At 39.5% G+C, this 22,092-nt stretch overlaps 5 protein-coding genes across 10 annotated transcripts; 4 read left to right on the top strand and 1 right to left on the bottom strand.

The window, feature by feature from the left end:
- The first annotated feature begins 4,172 nt into the window (after nt 1-4,172).
- On the top strand, nt 4,173-5,169 carry LOC124301824 (trafficking protein particle complex subunit 3). 2 transcript variants are annotated; one of them, XM_046757433.1, is made up of 2 exons: nt 4,173-4,346; nt 4,554-5,169. In XM_046757433.1, exons 1-2 carry the CDS (start codon nt 4,329-4,331, stop codon nt 5,049-5,051), a joined length of 516 nt encoding a protein of 171 aa, XP_046613389.1. In that variant the 5' UTR covers nt 4,173-4,328; the 3' UTR covers nt 5,052-5,169. The 2 variants fall into 2 exon arrangements, with proteins under 2 accessions (XP_046613389.1, XP_046613303.1); XM_046757347.1 differs by having other exon boundaries at nt 4,178-4,342.
- Nucleotides 5,170-5,511: 342 nt separating this feature from the next.
- LOC124301691 (exodeoxyribonuclease) lies at nt 5,512-8,549 on the bottom strand. The gene is made up of 7 exons (XM_046757096.1): nt 8,331-8,549; nt 6,896-7,186; nt 6,641-6,767; nt 6,410-6,553; nt 6,107-6,250; nt 5,827-6,007; nt 5,512-5,662 (listed from the first exon to the last, which is right to left on the bottom strand). Exons 1-7 carry the CDS (start codon nt 8,547-8,549, stop codon nt 5,545-5,547), a joined length of 1,224 nt encoding a protein of 407 aa, XP_046613052.1. The 3' UTR covers nt 5,512-5,544.
- Nucleotides 8,550-8,727: 178 nt separating this feature from the next.
- LOC124301375 (rRNA N6-adenosine-methyltransferase ZCCHC4) lies at nt 8,728-11,412 on the top strand. Of its 2 annotated transcripts, XM_046756366.1 has the most exons (5): nt 8,787-8,862; nt 8,933-9,025; nt 9,159-9,703; nt 9,905-10,601; nt 10,692-11,412. In XM_046756366.1, exons 2-5 carry the CDS (start codon nt 8,944-8,946, stop codon nt 11,294-11,296), a joined length of 1,929 nt encoding a protein of 642 aa, XP_046612322.1. In that variant the 5' UTR covers nt 8,787-8,862; nt 8,933-8,943; the 3' UTR covers nt 11,297-11,412. The 2 variants fall into 2 exon arrangements, with proteins under 2 accessions (XP_046612414.1, XP_046612322.1); XM_046756458.1 differs by lacking the exon at nt 8,933-9,025 and having other exon boundaries at nt 8,728-8,862.
- A 314-nt stretch (nt 11,413-11,726) lies between these two features.
- LOC124301924 (neurophysin 1-like) lies at nt 11,727-13,232 on the top strand. Its single transcript, XM_046757568.1, has 3 exons — nt 11,727-12,154; nt 12,259-12,463; nt 12,733-13,232. Exons 1-3 carry the CDS (start codon nt 12,029-12,031, stop codon nt 12,852-12,854), a joined length of 453 nt encoding a protein of 150 aa, XP_046613524.1. The 5' UTR covers nt 11,727-12,028; the 3' UTR covers nt 12,855-13,232.
- A 103-nt stretch (nt 13,233-13,335) lies between these two features.
- LOC124301517 (serine protease HTRA2, mitochondrial) lies at nt 13,336-16,501 on the top strand. Of its 4 annotated transcripts, none has more exons than XM_046756892.1 (7): nt 13,336-13,786; nt 13,877-14,006; nt 14,068-14,154; nt 15,003-15,197; nt 15,291-15,441; nt 15,647-15,815; nt 16,201-16,501. In XM_046756892.1, exons 1-7 carry the CDS (start codon nt 13,374-13,376, stop codon nt 16,361-16,363), a joined length of 1,308 nt encoding a protein of 435 aa, XP_046612848.1. In that variant the 5' UTR covers nt 13,336-13,373; the 3' UTR covers nt 16,364-16,501. The 4 variants fall into 4 exon arrangements, with proteins under 4 accessions (XP_046612848.1, XP_046612935.1, XP_046612665.1 ...); XM_046756979.1 differs by having other exon boundaries at nt 13,337-13,786; nt 13,877-14,000; XM_046756709.1 differs by having other exon boundaries at nt 13,337-13,786; nt 15,632-15,815.
- Nucleotides 16,502-22,092: the final 5,591 nt, after the last annotated feature.

The following is a 22,092-nucleotide window of genomic DNA, read 5'->3' as shown; positions in this document are numbered from 1 at the left end:
AGCTCATTTCTATAAGATTTATTGTAGTGCTATATTCGTAGCTGTACCTGTTATTCTATATTATATACTCTCCTTAATTTTAAACACACACCACAACAATGGCTGAAAGCACAATGGCAAGAAGAGAGGAGCAATCTGCATCTTCATAAATCTTTTCTTCTTTATACGTAGCACAGCGATGTCACGTCGGAGGATATGTACTAGTGGATCACTAGGTGGGGCACAGAACTGAAACATAATTATGTTGAAAATCTTCAACATCTCTTACAGAAAGTAGGTACGTTGCCAGGACTTATATACCAACAATGAATATTCATAGAGGCTACATTCATAAATACTTACAAAAGTAAGCTAATATTTTACCCGCAATTGCTTATTACTGATAACTTGATATGACAATATCCCCTTCCCGCCCCTCCCCGCCCCTCTCGCGACCCACTCCGCCCTACCTACTTCTGCTCCTACTCCTACTCCTACTCCTAATCCCACTCTAACTCCTACTACTCCGACTACTCCTACTCCTAATCCCACTCTAACTCCTACTATTCCTACTTCTACTCATATTCCTACTCCGAGTCCTATTCCTACCACTACTCCTACTTCTACTCCTATTTCTACATCTTCCCCTGATCCTACTCCTGATGCTGATTCTACTTCGTCAAATATTGTAAAAATGTTAAACTCACCGAGCACGAATCCTCGTCCTCCACCTCGTCCAGCTCGACCACCTCCAACCACCTCGAGTTATACCTCGAATACTGATAAATATTTTCAGGATGAGAACAAATCAAAAATACCGTTTAAGTTTTAATGTAATTTTTTTATCGACATATTTTACCAAAAAGATTATGAGAAGATTATAAAGTTATAGAAATTTTATTAGCGCACTGACAGCTACTGAATTTGGGCTTGCGCGAAAAATGAATTGAAATAATTTATTGTAAAGATGACAAGTTTGAAAAATTTGAAATACAATATAAATGCAATTGCCAATCAATATTATATAAATGTTTTACTCACCGAGTACAAATCCTCGTCTTCCTCGTCCTCCTCCTCGTCCACCTCCGACCACCTTTAACCACCGCCAACCACCTCCAACAACCACCGATAATCACCTCGGGTTATGCCTTGAACAGTAATACATATTTGCAGTATAAGAACACTTCAAAATATTGTGTGAGGATTAATATAATTAATTTATTAATTGATAATACAATAACTTCTATTGGCGCATTCATAGCTACTGAATTTGTGCTTGCGCGAAAAATGAATTGAAATAATTTATTGTAAACAAGACAAGTGTAAAAAAATTTATATGAAATATAATTACAATTGCCATCAAATATTATAAAAATGTTTTACTCACCGAGCAGAAATCCTCGTCCTCCTCGTCTTCGTTGTCTTCCGAGAGTCGAAATTCACCAGGTAGCGGACCCGGAGTGCAGGAACCACGGAGCGCTTGTCCAGGAAATCAAGTTTCACCAGCTAATGGACCTTGAGCACAGAAACTACGGTGCGCTTGTCCTGAAAGTCGAGTTTCACAAGGTCGTGGATTTTGGGTCGAGAAACTACGGGGCGTTTGTTCCTGAAGTCGAGTTTCACCCGGTAGCAGACCTGGAACGCAGGAACTACGGAGCACTTGTCCCTGAAGTCGAGTTTCTCCAAGTAGTGGACCTGAAACGTAGAAACTATGGAGCGCTTGTCCAGGAAGTCGAGTTGCACCAGAAAGCGGATCCGGAACGGGGTAGAGAACCCGGCATTCGAAATCCGCGGAGCGCGATTCTCATATGTCCGCCCTACTGCGCGGTTGTTTCCAGACTGACGAATTCGGCTAGCTGATTTTAGATCGATGACGTCAAGAGAAAAAAAATTTTGGGTGACGTCATTTTCTGAACATCCAAACTTTGGTTTCGAACTTCAATACTATGTATGATGTAAGATGTATAATGTAGAATGATATGATCTGATGTGTAATGATTTTAGTTTTTACATTCAGACAAGAAATACACACTTTTGCTTTCCAGCCGATTCCAGACTCAAGCGGCTAGGCCCTTCGATGGTCAATTGTGGACTGAAGACATATTCTCCAGTTAACGGGTCAGCTAATAACGCTGCCGTTCTGCGACAGTTGGATGATAGGAATTTTCCCTCGTACTTACCTTTCAAATGTGTGTTAAAATACACTTGAAGTTTTAAGAAGCTCAGTTCTTCCTCTCCCTATCAAAAAAAAAAAAAAATTGCCGGCAATTACCTTTTTAGGTCTTTAAATCAGGACGCTGCGTTAAATACTGTCTCATATACGGAGCATCCATTTCATCTCGACTGAAATTATTCCATCCGTGATGTATTACGGCTACTCTGAATTTTTCTCTATACGAACACTTTTCGAAAAACAATTCTGCTTCTCTGCCCAACGATACTTCACTTGCGACTAGGTAAAACAGCGTTTCGATTCTATGCCTACGAAAATTCAGGATCGAGAGAACAAATCAAAAGTTGTTGGAATAATTATGAATGTTTATTTGCTAGTTGTCGTTACTGTTCCGACTGAGCCGCATGGAGGGGAGTATCGCTGCTAAATCAGAGACGAGACTTGTAGTGGTTTATGTTTACTGTATCTCTCATCATTTATTTGTTTATTTACATATATACAACATCTCATTTATAATTTGGTTGCCACGTGATGCGAGGTTTTGCTGTGGTCCACTTCAATTGTGGTGGAGGCGGCTGCTGAGACGTGCAGTTGTGATGCGGTGTGGTGATCGGTGGTGGAGTGTAGCTCCTCTCAGGTGAACTTGGGGGCGTAGGAGGATGTGGCTGCGATGGTTCCCATTCACTGTCCGATGGCGCGGATGGCATGGCAATCGTTGCTCGTGGGGGCGTTTTCGGCGTCGCCACGGTGATGAGTGCAACTGGTGACGCCTTCAGAGTTAATAGCATGGATGGGGATGCTGCGACTGTATCGTAGCGAGACGAGCCTTGCTCGTCTGACGTCCCAGAGTGACAGCAGCACGCTGGGTGACTTTGGCGAGAATTCGTTCGGTTGTAGAACCCAGGGAGCTTGTGGATTGTAGGAACAGGTCCCCTGGACGACGCAGGCTGGAGCCAGGGTAGAGATGCCTATGATGCAGTAACTCTGATACTCTTGTTTGGCGAAGAAGTAACCCTCTTGGTGTAACGGTGAAGTTGCAGGACTGTCGAGCAAGTAGTAGCACACACGTAGGTGATACCGAAGCAGTGCTACTGATGGCTGATTTCATCGGTTTCATATCCCAGCCGCGGCGCAAACTTGATAGCGGGAAACTTGGCGCGCCGGTTGCGGGACGCGCGCGTAGCTGCGTGGGTGGCGTTAGCGGCGCGCGTGACGTAATGTGGTCGATGCTCGCGGCGGCGCGCGGCTGGAGATTGAGCTCAGGGGCGACGCATGAGTGTGCGGGCCCGCGCGTAAGCCAGAGCCGAAGATATTGGTGGTTCACGAGTTAGTCGTGAACAATATTAATGTTATGGAATACATCGAGCACGTGTCGAATAGAATCCCATTTCAAAATGAATAATTCTTTTATTTTCATATTATACCAGGATTACTGTAGATAATCTAGTTTGTCTTCCGGGAAATTATAAAGTTTATAGTATGCATCACGTATTAATCGTAAATGGATCATATATATTAATATCGTACATGGATAGATTAGAATTAAAACAAATTAATCGTGTACTCCAAACGCAAACTCGAACCAGCGTGACGACCAATCGGTATCGGTCTTCTTTATCGGTCATATTAATTTGAATTGTTTTTATCACCACATATACATATACTACGTGCTTTTTGCATTTTATTGAACTTTTGTTGTGTTGGGTTGGGTTTGTACTTGTGCGGTTTTGTTTGGGTTGTCTTGAAATTACTTACAAAATTAAAGACTTATTTTAGAGTACAGAAATTATGTAGTGATTAATAATCGAAATTTTGAGGAAATGTCAACTGTTTGGGAAAAATTAAATGAAATAACAGTTATCCTCAACGTATTTCAGATTTGCCGTTTATTTCTAGTAAGTAATAAAATTTTTTATCGATGTTATAAATTAACGCAAGAATCTTCTCTGTTCACAGTCGGTAATTTGCTGCTGGAAGCCTTTAGTACGGAGCGCCTCCAATCTAGTACATTTTATAATCTTGGGTAGTACGAAGTAAAATTTCAGACTGGCAACACTGTCTGCACTGCTGGCCAGCGAGTAAATGACAAGTGACAAGATAACCTGAAAATTACCAACGTCTCGACGTCAGTGATTTATTTTGATTAAAATAATGTCGCGAACGGGGGCAAGACTTGATGCGAAAAAAGTGGTTGGTACTGATTCAATTATTTCACGAGTTAGGTTCCTGATTGCAACAAATATAGACTAATAACAAAACATTTAATTTCCGTTTCTATCGTTTAACAATGAACGGTTTTCTCATTCTTTAGCTCCATGATGTGGTTCTTTTTTCCCACATCAGTAATTCGTGACTCAAGTAAAAAATTAAAACAATTTTAATATTACTGTATATATTTTAGAATTCAGAGCTCTTCACTCTTACATACGGCGCACTGGTGACACAGCTTTTGAAAGACTATGAGAATGTGGAGGATGTCAACAAACAGCTAGAAAGGATGGGATACAACATGGGAATTCGATTGATCGAAGATTTCCTAGCTCGGACTGGTTCCGGAAGATGTTACGATTTCAGAGATACGGCAGAGAAAATACAAAGTGGTTTCAAGATATTCTTGGGTATAACACCGACCATTACAAATTGGAGCCCAGCGGGAGATGCATTTTCCCTATGCTTTGAAACCAATCCGTTGACAGAATTTGTAGAATTACCTGATCATTGCTTAAACTTGAAATACTGCAATATACTTACCGGTGTACTCAGAGGTGCTTGTGAAATGGTACAAATGGAAGTAGCCTCTTGGTTTCTTCAAGATCAATTAAAAAATGATAGCGTAACAGAGATACGAGTCAAGTTTGTCAAACGACTAGAAGATGCCATTCCAGCAGGAGAGGATTAAACATGTATGTTTCAATCAAACCTGATTAAGATTAGGATTCATATATTAATAATATAAAGCAAACGGCATTTGTATGTTATATGTACTCATTGTTATAAAACCATCCAGAAGATTTAAACATTTGTGTAGCACTACTTTATTTCTTCATATTCTATCAAAATGTAAACAGGACATATTCGAATTCCAAAGAATTGTAAACTAATTTCATCTACTATTTATTAGAACTTAATAGAAAAAGAATAATGAATTCTTCGAATTCACATCCATAGGGTATGTATGAACGGGTTGGTGATAAATTTACAAAAATTGAGGTATTTATTTTGGACTGAAAAACGATACAGTATGTTACAAAATAAGATTCTTGCAAATTTGAGAAGGAAATTATCATGGTACTATGAAGTACAACTAGGAAAAATTAAAAATTGATAATACACAGAGATTTGTACATTTTTTTCCCTGATAACACGAAAATCTCTGGAAATGTAATACTCATTTACAAGTTCGCGTAAAGTATTATCGGACAGTGATCACTGCCAAATACCTGATCTCTGATAACACTGTCACAAACGTTATCTTTTATTGTCTTAGAAACCAGAAAGTAATCAATCCTCCTGAAAAACAAATGATGGGAATAAGAACATGAGTCAAATTTGAATAAGAATTCTACATAGGATATCTGAATTAATTGATCAGCAATAACAAGTTACATTACAAATGTCAATATTACATGATGAGTGAAAAAGATGATTCACATATAAATTGCAAAAATCCTTACCATCCAATATTCTTGCTGCGTGAATTATTGAAGTATGCCCAAAATGTATATGCGTCGGTTTTGTCAGGATATAGTTGTCTAAATGTATCAACGTAACCAGCATCTAAGAAATCCGTCATACCTTGTCGTTCTTCTTTGGTGAAACCTGCATTTTTCATGTTTGTTGTTGGGTTTTTCAAGTCTGTAAAATGAAAATTACACAATGCACAATAAGAATGCTAATGATTCACTTATACCACAAAGAACTTTTTCCCCCTCTGAAATAGTTCTACATTCTCACCTATTTCGTTATGAGCAACATTCATGTCTCCGCACACAATAACTGGCTTCTTTGCGTCTAGCTTTTGAATAAATTTTTTGAAATCTTCATTCCACTGCAGTCTTTTAGGCAGTGTAACCAGGTTTTTGCCGGCATTAGGAACATCTAATAGAATATGAGACAAATAATTTATAAAGATATAATCGGACAAGATAAAAGACAGGCAGGAATGGTGGTTATAAGTGGTATGGAACTGGTGATGAGAAGTTCATTTCACAATGCTATAAAATCAGTTTAGAGGGTAAGTAAAATAATTCAACTCACAGACACAAACAACAAAAAAATTTTCATATTCTGCTGTTATCATTCTACCCTCATCATCATGTTTTGGAATGTTTAATCCATATATAATATCCAACGGTTCTTTCTTGCTGTATAAGGCAACTCCGCAGTATCCAGATTTCTTGCCTTGTTAAAAAGAATGTTGAGATTAGGGTAAAGTTGAGAGCTCGATGACAGAAGAAACATTTAATTGAATATTAAGACTATTCTTACTGTCTATAAAGTATTCGTGATACCCTGGAAGTTTTATTTCATCAGGTAGTTTGTCTTTGTCACATTTTGTCTCTTGAAGTGCAATAATATCAGCATTTTCCTTCAAAAGATATTCAAACCCATTTTTCTGTATAGAAAAAAAAAAAAACAATATAGGAGCAATGTGACGCTAGTGTGCGATACATGAAAATATAAACAACGAGAGTGGCAGCTTGGGCTTTATTTGCTAATGAAAGCCTGAGTTGTAAAGCTTACTTTAAGACATGCTCTAACTCCAGATACATTCCAGCTGCATATTTTAACGTTGAACTTGTCACCATTTGCATTCAACTTTGGGCAATCAAAGTCAATATTACTTAAATTTGACTCAGTTTTATTCATCGGGGCTTTCTTTTGCTCCAATTTAGTTTTCTTTGGAGCTGGTTCGTCATTTGAAGCCTCCTCTTCATCTACATTCCGCTTTGTTTTTTTACTTGCTGACTTTGCAGCAGTTTTAGTTTGTATTTCGTCCTCCTGCGAAGTTCCTGCTTTAGCTTTACGCGATACCTGAAGAAAATTATTTGAAGTTTTGGAATTATTGTATTCATGTACTCCTTCATTGTGAATTTTCCTTTTCAAAAAATTTGCCACAGGGATAATACATGCACCCAATTTTATATGTTAACTTCATCTATTTCAGTGATGATATCTCATTCTCAATTACAAATTACAAAGATCTTGATTCAATTACAAATTACTTTATACCAAGCTGATTATTCGCATTAGTGAGGTAATTGGTAATCAGGAAATAGGAAATCGCCATGTCTTACACAATATGTGATATGAAAAAATATTTCTATGCTTCCAGATGACTTTTATTAACATATTGACAAAACTTTATGTAGAGTAACGAATAACAGAAGGTAGAGCCAAATATTTCTCATTGGAATCAGGTTATAAGTAGTTTAAGAAACAATGAAACAACTGCATATTTAACTTTCCATAATTCTTAACGTAGGTCCAAGGTTTCAGGCTGTCTCAATACAAGTACACTGGTTAATTGATAGAAATCAATTTTGGTACCAGATTAATATATTGTCATTTATAAGGCAGTGGAAGTGAAAAGTTTCCAAAAATGACAAAATAGTAAACACATTTGCAAAGAAAACTTGTTCGGAGGTCTAAAAGTGGTAAATTCATAGATTTTCTCACTTCAAAGACACTAATTCCTCTCATTTTGACACAGTCAAATGCAATTTAAGGTATACATTCGTGATGTTATTTTTTTGCTTCACGTTTGTGATTATATATATACGTATAAAGGACATTTTGCCTAGATAACAATTAAGAAAAGAAGCGTAAAACATACATGAAGCTTCCATTCTGGGTAATAAAAGAATTATTGCATTCTATAAGCAGTAAATTGCTACATTAAACTTAAAATTCGTCCTGATATAGAAATTATATTGTTATCTAATTAACGATAGATACACAAATAACGATTTTGGAGCAGTCAACTACTAAATTTTATTTTCATCTGATACAACTAAAAATCCAAAGAAATAAATGGTAAACATATCGCTGCTAAGAAAAGTATTCAATTTTTTGAGTATTATTTTATCACGTTAACTAAATGGAGTCGTGAATGCATACAACGAGTTTTACACGAGCGATCGTATTTTGTTACAGTAAAAATGCCAATGAATCTAACCTTTCGTGGTGCTCTGCGTTTTGGCGGCATATTCGCTGTCACGTGCTTGAATAACCTTAAATTAATAAAAGAAACAAATAATTTCTGTGAAGAAAGTCTAAGGAATTGACGATTCAACGTAACGGTGGAGTAAACAACCGCGTAATTTTGCCCCTGACGCTGCGTCGCGATTCTTCCCAATCCTATTAATCCAAATGCCAAGCGTGCAACGCTACGCATTGCATGCGGCGCGCAGCTTCAACCGAAAAAACTACACGGACACGTGAGATGAGAACTCGTGGAATCTGCTCCTCTTCAATTGTTCGCTGACGAACTTTCCCGCGGCATCGTTTCAATATCATCTGCTGGCCGCCTGCCAGAAAATAAACTGGGCCTTGACTTTTCAGTTTTCAGTGATATTGTTTATGGTCAAGCCAGAATCATATACATATATTTTTATCCGCCCAGTTGCTGACAGTGGGAAAACAAATTGATACGTGATATGTAGATTAAATCCAAATTGGTCAAACACGTGCATGGGTAGGGAGAAAAAGTAAGGTTAGGTTAGGTTATATTCAAACAATATTTACGTTGTCCTTATTTCAAAGTCCGATAATTGATAGAGGAATCAAATATGAAAATTACGCACAATGATTCTCCAAGTGGCTATCAATGCATTTGGAGCGATTTAGCCGACCATCCAAAATGCCCACATGGTAGGTCTATGTCAAGTTGCACAAATTCGTCTAAATCTAGCGTAACCTAGTCCATGATTAATTTGCGAGGAATCGATCTATAAGTAATGCTTGAATCATTAAATATCAGAGATTACTTTGTTCAATGTTTTAGGACCAACACTGCTGTTTGGTCGATACGTCGACGGTGAATATAAACAGTTTTATGCATGTTCGGCGTGCCGAGATAGGAAGCTATGTTCGTTTTACTTGGAGCATGGAAGCAAGCCAACGAAGCACCAAAAACAGGCCTGGGAACTTGAGGCGAAGAAAGTTTTACCTCGCTATGATCATCAGAAAATGTTTATTTTACTGAATGAGATATTGGCGACAAATCCAATTAGAAGAATCTACTGCCATGATTGTGGGCGTCTCTCTTTTGTCTCTGAAAAACACAAACACAGGGGTCACGATATAATTGAAAATCTTACGGACCATCAGCTGCGTCATCCTACTGAATTTCTGAGACCTCTTGAAAATCCCAAGAAGGAGGCCCAATATTTATTCTCTGACCAATCAGTCAGCGATATCATTTTCATGCTCCTCAATCTAGGCGCTAAGCATATCTTATGCATAGGAACACCAAGAATTCACGAATACCTTGTGAATCATCACGACGACAAAGTCTCAAGTTTGCTCTTAGATTTTGATGGGAGATATGTAAGTTATTTCTTCAAAATCATTTTTTCACTTTGTAATTAAAAATCAAGAGACCTACAAAATCTAAATTCCAAGAAGTCTAGCATTATTTGGAATCCTGATAGCTTTCAAATAGTCTGAAACTGTAAATCTATACATATTGTAAAAGCAATCTGTATTTGGCAATATGAAATTATCAATAAGAACCATGCACTGTTTCAGCATAATTTCTATGGCCCCTTGAGTTTCTGTTGGTACAATCTTTTCAATCACCATTTCTTTCATGAAGAATCAAAAGATGTCTTGAAGGATTTTCTCACACAAGACGGTGGCAGGGATACTTATATAATTTGTGATCCACCATTCGGCGGACGTGTTGAACCTATTTCTCAAACATTGAAAACAATTTATGATTTACACAGAAAGTGGAATAAAATTGATGCGGACAGTGTTGCATTGAAAACGATGTTCATTTTTCCGTATTTTATGGAAGCTGTGCTGAGAGAAAAATCAAACCCACCTGGGATATCGGGAGGTCTGAGAGATCTGAAAATGTTCGACTACAAAGTGGATTATCAAAATCATCCGTTATTCGTGAAATCGCCTGACAAAATCTTAGCAACACCGGTTCGCATATTTACAGATATAGATTTAAGTTTATTGACGCTACAATCTCATCGCGGTTATAAGCACTGCAAGAAATGTAACAAATGGACATTCGAGGAGAATAAACATTGTAAAAAATGTGCAGCGTGCACTTCCAAAGATGGACGAAGGTACAGACACTGCAATATTTGTGCCCGCTGCGTCAAACCGACGTGGAAACACTGTAAGAAATGCAATCGATGCACCTTAGAAACTCACAAGTGCGGTGTAGTTCCGAAAATTACTGGGCAATGCTTCAGATGCAATGAATTTGGTACGAGGCTTGGAATCGTTAACTTTAATTAACTTGAAAATTAAACCATTTCTACGGTAGGTCAGAACCTGATATTTTCTTCATTTTCAGGTCACGTGGAAAAAACTTGTACGAAAGATGCTGGAAATATTTCTAACTCAAAAGTAAAAAGCAACGACACGACACTGAAAGGACAGAAGCGCAAGCATCGCTTGGATGTAAGCGATATTTCTAATAAAAAAAAGGCTAGGATTGCAAATGCGAGTGAAACATCCATGAAATCTCCTGAAGAATTCGAATTAGTATCTACTTTGGGTGAAGTGTCCAGAGTCGCTGATTCAGAGAAAGTCATCCCGAAAAAGTTGACAAAAAATGATTCCAAAATGAAAAATAAACATTCGAAGTCAAAACTTTTAGACAAAGTTTCAAAACGGGGAAAAGCCATTGATACAGCATCGCTAGAAAAAATTGAAACGGAAAATATGGAAGATATAATAAAAGTGAAGAAGAAGAAGCTTCTCAAATTGACAAACTCTACTTCCAAAATGACCGAGGAAATCACGACAAAGTCGAAGGTGTTCACTTCCACGAAGTCACAAGGAATGAACCTTGATTTAGATGTACTTAAGCAGAAGAAAATATTTGAAAATAAAAAGTCGCGAATCAATAGAAAAAATAAAACATTCACGAATGGTGAAATCTTTCAAAAAAGTTAATCAAAGCAAAAGTGAACTTAGGATACGTCAACTTCGCGCGGTCGTTTGAACTCAAGTGAAAACGAATTGCAAATGAAGTGTATAATTTTTAATAAAAAGAAAACCTTTCGTAACAACATGATCGATTTGAATTACGTACTCATCAGATCAACAGCATTTTCTCTCAAGTAGTCGGGAATCAGCTCAGTCAGGAAAATTTTTCTTCGCGATTGTGGGTGTTTTTTTTTTAAGGTCCGCAATAACCGGTTTACCTCGGCGATAACGGAAAATCACGATGAGTCGTAAGAGTTATAAATTCGGAAATTGTTTTTCGACATCACCGGTAACCGCAATTTTTTAAAACATACGGGCAAGAGTGAAAACAAGCAGGATGACGCGTTCGTCAATAATCGAGAGGACTTGATCGTTGTCGTTAAATCTTGACGTCAAGGATCGAGCTGAAATAAATTAATATTCAATCCTGCATCGAAATAAGCCGCTTTTATTACCATAATTCTTAGAGTGTTCTATTGTGGTTTTACCCAGATACGGTTACAATACGCATACGTTTTTACCCCGTCGCGACTCGGTGAGAATTTCAATTCCCAAGAATTCTCCATATAAATACAACCTGCATCTCTGAACTCACATATCAGTCTTCTCTGGCACTCCGAGTGGTCAGAAGCTCGCAGCATCCCCGGATCCTAGAAAGATACACGTCGGCAAAATTTTCTCAACCCGTTACGAGCCGCGATGTTTCGAAAAATAGTCGTCATTCTATTCCTAGTTTCCTCGACTTTGGGCTGTCTGATAATCAACTGCCCGCGAGGCGGAAAAAGAGACGGAGGATTCAATCCGTTTAAATATCAGGTCAGAGAGGTAAGTGCAATTCGTATCTACTAGAGGAAAAACTGCACAGATAAGATGAATTTGGTCAAAGATTGTTGAGTAACTAGTTACGATTAATTAATTAATTACCGCAGTGCTCCGCCTGCGGACCCGACAGGCAAGGACAATGTTTCGGGCCGAAGATTTGCTGCGGTCCTTCGATTGGATGTTTCTTCGGTACCGCCGAGACTCATAAATGTCGGAAAGAAAGTCTTTATTCGAGACCATGCACAGCTGGGTTTGCAATGTGCAGAGGAAATACCGGCCGATGCGCAGCTAATGGAATTTGCTGCTCGCAAGGTATTTTGACAAGAATTTCGAAAGTGACATTTCTTACGACGCTCGTTACAAACTATATTTTCATATTTCATTACTTGCGCAATATCGATAATATCAATTTACTGATCGGTGTAGCCAATCCAAAAGGAGTTGGTTATTTTGAATTTCGCGTATGTCTAATTTGGGGAAAATTCTAAACTTTCCGTAGATCGTTTATACCTGATATTAGCAATGGAATTCCTTGTTTCGTCAAATAATTAACCGTAACGCGTGTTTTAATTTACTTTCAGAGTCATGTTACGTGGATCCAAATTGCAAAGTCAGAAGTGATATAATCCAAATGAGTAAACAGGTTACAAGCTTTGACATGGACAAGATTTACTCTGAGAGCAATTCTCTTAACGACGAATAATGCGACTATAATTAAGTTTGCGACCATGAAATCCTTTTATTTGCTTCTTTGGGCTTAAGTCAATTCAGTAGAAAGATTTTTGATAAAGCGAGTGTGTCTTGTTTGTTAGTGTACTCGAAATAAAAAACTACTACTAAGAACCATTTGTTCCGTCAGCTGTGGAGAATTAGCCGAACGAAAGTTTTCCGTGACCCTTTTCCTTCCGGAAGCGAATAAGCAAGACACACCCGATATCGAGAATCAAGCTTTTTCGTTGTTTGTAATTAGACGCCTGATTCGATGCAATACGCACTCGAAATGTGTGTGAAAAATAGCGAAAAGGAAACATGTAAGTGAAAAAATAAATTACAGTTCACAAAATAATTAAACGTTGAATATCCAACCCGGCCAACTTTCTCCAAATTATCAAGATTACGCATTGCACGTATAAATGAACAGGTATCTCGGAATCACGGATGACACCGATGTTTCAAATTCAAATGAAACATGGCGCATAACCTCCAGATGGTGCTGTGAATCATGGCGTTACCCTGTGCGCGATTAGCGTGCGACGTACTGCGAAGAAAGCATATATTCCGTTGTCAATATTTGACAGTTTTAAATGTCGAGCGTGATTTTCGAACTGGAACGGCAAACTCTTTCCGCGAAAAGGGTCGTTTGCGCGACGAGAATTCGAAGCGTTACATAACCTGTTCTGCGCTCGTCGCCTCGGTCCTCGGATATGTCTTGTACAACTGGAAGGAGGATTTTAGGGGGGATGTGGCGGGGTTCAAGTTTGAAAATGTGAAATCTCCCTTTCCCGCCATTCACGCGGCAACGAACGTATTCGCGACTAACGTAAACCATAATCGCGACAAGTACAACTTCATTGCGGACGTCGTCGAGGTCTCCGCACCGTCCGTGGTTTACATCGAAATGAAGGATCAGCGAAGGTGAGTTTATCGGTACCTACATGTTCGAATTGCTTTCTACCACGTCTGCCGGTCGAATATTTGACTTTACTTCGTTTTCGTCTGAACCAGGATAGATTTCTTTACGGGGAAACCGATGACTACCAGCAATGGCTCTGGTTTTATCGTCAAGGAGGATGGTTTGATATTGACGAATGCGCACGTAGTTATTAACAAGCCGAATACCTCTGTCAAGGTAAACGTAAGTTCCGTCTTACAGCTGTGTTATTAGAGCACTGTAATCCAGTAATTTTTGGTTGAAGGTTCGACTGCAAGATGGTACCAGCTACACGGGAACCGTTGAAGATATCGATATGAAGAGCGACTTGGCCACGGTTCGCATAAACAAGGTAAAACAGGCCAGAAGTTATCGTTAACATTGAAGCTTCAAATTCCGGATTTGGGACGCGGTCTTGAGTTTGGTAGTTTCCGTTTTGTGCTGGGAAAAACTCGGAATATTGACCTTGGTTCTGAGGCCGGGTTTTCTTATGAATTCAGAAAATGCTGAACTCATTGAGAGATCGTGAATTATTGTCGGTAATTGAGAATACAGTTTTTAGAATCACTTTTCACAATTCGATTTATTGATCTATTAGAAATCACGTTAAAGGAGAGGCGAATATACTAATAATTAGAATCACTAAGAACTTAATTTTACATGCAGTCAAACCCTGGCAATTATTCGTAGTTTCTAGAAAGACATTGCTATATTCGTTTTGCGAACTGAAGTGTATGTAGATTATTGTATGCAAGGGATATTATTGAATTGCAACAACTAGTTTGCTGCTGACAATTTCAATTTTTGTTGTGATCCGTACAGATATTTTATATTTTAATCTACGACAGTAATTAATTGCTTATCCTCCATTCCACCGAACATCCGGAACTTTATTTTTCAATCATTTAATTAAATTCTCGGTTCTTTGTTCAAAACAAGCAAGAATATCGACTTCAGTCTTCCGTTTATGGGTAGTATAAAAAAATGTGATTTCAGTCAATAAAGAAGGAGGGAAACATTCTGCTAAGTCTTCCATGCGAATGTCGGAATGATCGTTTTCGAATAAATAGAAGATGAAATTATGGGGAGAAAAAATATTGCCATATGTCGAAATAGTATTTCTATGGAACCAGTGATCGATGAGACAAGATCTGTAGGATTTTGTACAAGGATTACACGCTCTATGCACCCTTGTTTTAGACCAATTTGCCGGTTATGAAGTTGGGAAGTTCTTCAACCCTGAGGCCAGGGGAGTTTGTCGTAGCTATCGGATCGCCATTAGCCCTTAGTAACACTATTACCAGCGGAATTGTTAGCAGTGTCAACAGACAAAGTGAGGAGTTAGGATTACACAACACAAACATGGGCTACATACAAACTGACGCAGCTATTACCGTGAGATGTTGTGCTATCAAAATATCATTGAAAGTCCGTTATTAAATCACAAACTTTAATTTCGTCAATTTTTCTCATACACACGCCGTTCAGTTTGGCAACTCTGGTGGTCCTCTGGTAAATCTTAACGGCGAGGCAATCGGCATAAATGCGATGAAAGTAACCGCCGGCATATCGTTTGCCATACCGATCGATTATGCAAAGGATTTCCTGAAGAGGGTGGAAGAGCGTCGAAAATCGAAAGGTACGGAAATCGTTTGAAAAATTACCAAATATCTGTATAGCTTGCAGGATACATTCAAACGAATCACATTTTTCGTTTACTTTTTACGCACTTTTCTCATATCACCGGATTCAGCGTGGCGAAACTGTATTATCACTGTGTGCTTGACTGGTTAAAGTATTCGCATGATCGAAAATGGCACTGGCCTTAGGCTTCACAATTCTAGGTTCGCAGACGAATATCGAGAGTCCGAGAAGGCGCTACTTGGGGATTACTATGCTGACTTTGACCCCTGATATCTTGTCCGAATTACATCAGCGTAATGAAAATATCCCGTGGAACGTCAGGCACGGTGTTTTAGTCTGGAAAGTTATCGTTGGATCACCTGCAGACGTGTAAGTTTAATGCTTCAGCATTCCTCATCAGATCTATGATATCATGGGGCGAACACAGTACCTGGTCACATGCAAAAACATTAAACCCCTTTGCTGTTACATACCTATAATTACTGTTTCATTATGAACGTTCCATATTCTCAGTTCTGTTAAGTATTCTGGCAAGAACTAAATAAAGAGTCGACCGTAAATGTGCAATATTCACCCGACACCAGGATTAGTCCAACCTGGTATCTATCTACTTGGTATTAGTAATATAGTATGTGGTTTCATTCCCCTGAGTGCTGAGGTACGATTTAGCTTAATCTTACGTCCGCCAAACTTTGGTTGGATATTATTCGTCCGACCTTCGACCAATTGAAATTCTGCAATTAATTTTGAACAGAGGTGGATTAAAGCCCGGAGACATCGTGACGCACATTAATGGGGAGCCGGCAAGGGCCGCCATTGACATTTACAAAGTCCTTGAGAAACCAGGTCCCGTGAATGTGACCGTCGTTAGAAGCGGACAGGTCGTCCAAGTTTCCGTTGTGCCCGAAGAAGCGTGAGAGAAAACCTCAAAATATAATTATAAATTTTAGCTATGAAAAAACAAACGAAGACGTCAAACATTTATTCAATACAATGTTGTTACAATATTTGAAGAGCTGTACAGAAAAGAACATAAAATAAATAAATTAAGAATATACAACTGTACCCAATAATTCTACACTCATTTGCACACACACCTGCGTCAATAGAACCTGTATTCCGCACTAGTATGTTTCATTCGATTCATAAGTCATCTAAATTGTATGTACGCTCCACTAAAGATTTTCATTGACTGGAATTCCTGCGAACAACTGTTTACCAGAAAAATGAACATCCTGCAGATTCAAGACAAAAGGATCTTCAATGGATTTCTAAAACTATATTCTCCCTCTCTTTCACTACAGAGTCCCTCATCTGCATCCCGTAGCGGTCATGTTGAACGAGTTTCTCAACGTCGTTTTTGCAACCACGTATAATATATCATAGTCCTTGGTAATTTGCGGCTTTTGGTATTCGAGTAGCCAACTTCAGCTTCACCGGCTCGCAGGCGAAGTCCTGCTGTTCTTTTTTGCGCGGTATAATGGCGTCGCAGGGTTGCGCTTCTGGGCTTATCTGATCGCTAATTTGTTGTCAGCAGAGTTGTATTGTGCCCGGTAACTGCCACCCACCATAAAATAAAGTATAAACAACGCGACAATGGACCGCCGAGCCGTGCATACAAGCGGCAACGACGACTGTCCAGGATGTAACTCGTCCGCGAGGAGATTTTTCACGGCAATTTAACAACGCCTCAAGCATCCGTGCAACGCTCACCAATTTTCAACAACCATCTCTCGACTCCAAGCCAAGCAATTACCCAGAATTGATGCCATTTCAAGATTGCGTATCAGACTTTAATTCTGCAATTTAGTGATTTAGGTACATCATTTCTATACCAATTTTAAATAACATAATCTGATTGTGAAAACAAAATTTCGATTTACATACCGAGTGTCAATGAGATTTGAAAGTGTCCAAGGCTCGGATTCTTGTTTTCATAACGAGTTATTTTCATATACTTTCATCGGATAGATCTTTACATGCAGGTGTAGTTTTGTGCCTACATCCCATTATGGCGCGCAATGAATTAATTCGATTCAACAAACATTTTTCTTTTTCAACTTGAAAATAAGATAAAATTTTTAAATGAAATTCGTTATTAAAATGGGTACACTCTCTCGCAAAAAATATTTGCATAGGTTAATCGTTTGCAAGCTCACAAAAGGAAAAGGGTCATGTTCGTACTTCTCATTGTTTTTCACCCAACGTGGCCTCGCGACCGAATCGAACAAAAACCTGGGCACCGGCATAATTTCGGTTCTACTCGAGGTACGCATAGACGGTAGCGAGATCAGGTCCCACTATCCTGCAGACTATATTAAGCGACCGCAGTTTACGAGCCGAGTGTCCTTTGCCGACGAGACCGAATCTCTTGGGCGTCTGGTCGGCTGGGTGTGGTGTGGTGGTGGTGGTGGTGGTGGTGGTGGTGGTGGTGGTGGTCGTGGTGGTTGGTTAGCAAGGTAATGCAAGCGATGCCCTGAAGTGGTCACCTGGTCCAATGCTCCAGGCCTTGTTGCTCGGGACGTCATTTTTATCGAGGTTTATTATACCCTCGTAGAGCACCATCCTCGTCGCAGTCGTGTTCAACGTCTCGGTTATGACGCATATATCAAAAGCTAGTGGGGAAAAATGAAGGTATATCTGTAGCGTACTTGCCTGCATCCACGTTCCGCCAACTCGTTCGTACAATAACCGAAGTCAAAGCCCGGGTCGAGGGGTCAAACCGCCCCTCTTGACACAGTCGATATTCAAATGTGTCGTACAGCCGAGCACGCGGAAGCCTTCAAAGAATCGCACTGTGATATTCATATACTCGCACTCCGCGACCGGAAATGGAAACGTCAAAAGTAGGAATAAGCTATTTTCAGGGCTCTCTGCAAGCGATTGTCGACGTGCAATCCTTCAATAATTTATTTTACTTTTTCGTAACCAGCTGGTTGTATTCGACGAATATGATCCAACGTTTGTCCCAAGCTTGCGAGTAATCGGAAAGCTTGGAAAAACACGATGCCTTAACGTTTCAATTCTCTAGAATTTAATCGGTTCGTTTTATTCTCGAATATCCTGTTTGTCGGAAAACAATTTCAAGCAGTTCTGGTTTGAATTATACTTTTGCTGATAAGTTCGGAGTTTCTTATATATTTTCTTAGTCCTTACACGTTTTTCGAATCATGTAACTCCAATCTGTTCAAATTGTCCGTATAATTGTAGGTATAGAAGATGGGTGATATAGTTCGGATTGCATTAATTTCAAGAATTCGAATGTCTTACTTTCATAAATGAAAATTTGTGAACTTTTTGAGGCATAATTTGGAAAATCATCAAGCTTAGAACATCTGACGTTCATTTACAGTGAATTAAAAATTTATTTCCTGTCGCGAATATTGTTAAACACAACTCTGCCAATAGAAATATTTCTACCGCATAATTTGTTTTAAAAAACTATGTATCACGACGAAACGGATATTTTTAAAATAGTGCAAAGTTTATAAAAAGAAAGCTTAGGTATCTAACCATAGTTTTTGCAACACTATAAACGTATTGACTATAAAAATAGCGAGAAAAAAGAAACGAACAAACCATCCGCGATTGCTCGGCAGGAAAAAATCACTGAAGCAAGATCGAAATAGGAAGGTTGTTTGCACGGAAGCGTAGTTTGGCCAGTCTGTCTCGAGCGTAATGCGGGCAATGACAAAGCGTTCACCGGCGAACGAGACAATTATAGACAACTGGATATACGCACATGGAGCGAGCGACAATGACTATGTGGATCGATTAGCGTACAGTCCGGATCCCGAGGGTCCAGCTTTGCCAGATAGGGCTGCCCACACAAAGGCGGCTGCAGAAAGGAGAGGAGAAAAGGAACGGGCAAAAAGGCGAGAAGAAGGCAGCAGCGTAGGTGCTTCGTGCTTTGCGGAGTCGCGATTATTCAACCGATTACACGCGTCGCGAGTTCCTCCTTCGTCCGCGGTGTGCGAATCGCGTGGGCGCGAATTCTCGCAATGAAAGATCTTGACCTCCTATACACTGTGCAATAATGAAGTCTCGAGTGCATCGCATGCCCACATTTATATACCTATACATTACATAAATCCGCGTTAAAATTCCGTGCAGCACTTCTGCCGCAGTTCGTAGTCGGATTTGCAGGGGTGGTTTTTTCTTAATCTCTCTTTTTTTACCGCGGGATGCATCCGGGGGGAAAAACGTGAGGAGCGAGGCGACGACGCGATATGCTTGAGGTACTGTTTACTGCATATGCTTTGAAAAACCCAAAGGATTACGGGGCGAATATACGCGCTACACTGACTCTCGGTTACCTCTGCAGCCGGGGGTGAACGATACTCACTGCGGAGTTGAGCGTGGGCGTTCTTCGTGTCTCTATATCCGCGGGCCCGCGGGAGGAAATAAATATATCGTCGTCAGAGCGATACACGGCGATAAGATCAGTCTGTGGAATACACCCATCTGGTGGGATGGATGTCTCTGGGGGGGGGAGGATAACGATATGCATTTTTAATATGCTTCCGCTTACTAGATACAAGTACAACCTACTATGCGCGCAGCCTGGACGACGACGATGCGCGAGATTTAGTTCCCTCTCAGACTTATTGCTTCATGCGGCGACGGTCCCAGCCCCGGGGTATACAGCTTGGAAAAAGTACTCGGAATTCCGCGGATGCTTCGGACAATCTGCGCGAATGCCTTATACACACGGACTCGTGGAATCCAGAACCCGGATGAAAAATCCAACCCAAGGCAACAACGGTTACCCGGCCGGATTGCAGGATGCTTGCAAATAATGATCATGCACTGAACAGTCGGTGGGTGCTTTCAAAAAAGTTGTATATTAACAGCTTCGCGGCTAGAGATCCGTCTCCGTTCTGTACGCGTTTATACTTTCAATCTCGTGTATACGAGTATCGAAAGTTTCATACAAAGGCGCAGAATTTTTTTAACGAGATTTCCTTCCGTAGGTCAGATTCTAAACTTACTCGTCTGCGGAAAAACCTATGAATCACTGAAATCCAATTTCTCGGGCAAGTTGAAAAAATCTGAAAAAGATCGTAGTCGATTTTTCCAAGGCATACCTTATAGGCACTTCCAATGTGTACAAAGAAGCAAGAAAATCCAGACGGGTCAAAATGAAATTGACCGTTCGATTAAACATGTATAACGTCCCTGGTGTGCAGCTCGAATATTGAGTCTACTACTTCTTCGCATAACTCGATATCAACCCTTTAACTCGACAAACAACTCGCACTGTTTACTTTCAGTTAGAAATCCAGCCGGGCTCTAACGATCAGTGAATCCCCTCCGGCTCTCTGCGAGAGAGGAACGAGTTGCCGTTGATACTCTCTCTTGAGGGGGACGGAGAGCTGCCGAAGACGAGGAAAGAAAAGCGAAGGATACGATGATAAAGGCGAGATGAGATAGCGGCTTTGCGATCTTTTGATCTTGATCGTTCCGGCTATTAGCAGGAGGTAGATTACGTTTACCCGAGTGCTGTGCGATCATTCTCACGTTAACAACTATTTCAGAATTGCATTACTGTATTTATTAGTGCTCTGTTGCAAGGCGGCGACTCGATATTTAACGTGGAAAATGGTAACAAACAATAAAACACAGAGAACAGTGTCCAGATTCTAATTTTCATAAAAAATCTTGAACTACAGACCTTTTACGTTGCGAATAATATTTTCAGAGGTTTTTCTCGTGATCTTGGCCCATGCATATTTTATACGTCTTGTCTTTGAAGAAATGAAAGAACAAGTTCTTTGCCTCCAGGCGTATACATAATATAAATCTCAGTAAAATGTTTTATTAATCGCATAATATAGTCACGGTAGTTGAAATGATTCGTATAATCAGTGATCGAATGGACTGCGAAAAAGGTATTCCACTTTTGGCCGCTTCTCACCCGTAGGACGCGTTTGTATGATTTGCTAATTTGTGTGATATATTATATTATTAAAACTGACCGTCCTTGAGGCTTATAATTAGTAGACAATATTTCGCAGCCTGGTTTTTTCAAACAAATTATGGAAATTCAACGGACATGAATTGGTTCAGAACTCGGACCTTATGGATCCTAAATTTGGTCTGAATACATTTCCGCGTTGGATCGTATTTCGCTTCAGTTTTTCATTATTCAGAGCCATCCGGAACATTCTTGCGTACCACTATCCCCACAAAACCTTCAACGGATACTTTATACGCATCTGTAATGGATCTCAGTTAAGTATTTGACGAATCAAGATCACGGATTTTCCATTTGCGCGCTGGCATCCATGACGCAACACGTTGGCGGAATTGCCTAGATCTGTTTCTTTTTTTATTTTTTTATTTTTATTTGTATGATACAATCTTGTTATTCTATTGACAGTTAAAATATGTCGGTTCACTGAAAGAGTGTTTGAAATAACCGAAAATACCTTTCTGTGTGTACAAAAAATTGTTCGGTATGTACACCTAATTATTCCATGTTCAAATGCGAATATAATAAAAGTGTTCTGATTGTCGTCGCTCATAGCTTTTAAGCCCTTTGTACCATTAATCCACTGAAGAACAATTATAACGATCGCCAACTGTATGTGCAATAGCCAAACCGGCTATAGTAAACAATCCGGAAGACTTGAAGCGTACATTG

Source organism: Neodiprion virginianus, chromosome 1 (genome assembly GCF_021901495.1).
Source record: "Neodiprion virginianus isolate iyNeoVirg1 chromosome 1, iyNeoVirg1.1, whole genome shotgun sequence".
Taxonomy (NCBI): Eukaryota; Metazoa; Arthropoda; class Insecta; order Hymenoptera; family Diprionidae; genus Neodiprion; species Neodiprion virginianus.
The sequence above is the reverse complement of the archived record's forward strand: the minus strand, read 5'-3'. Positions and strand labels throughout refer to the sequence as shown.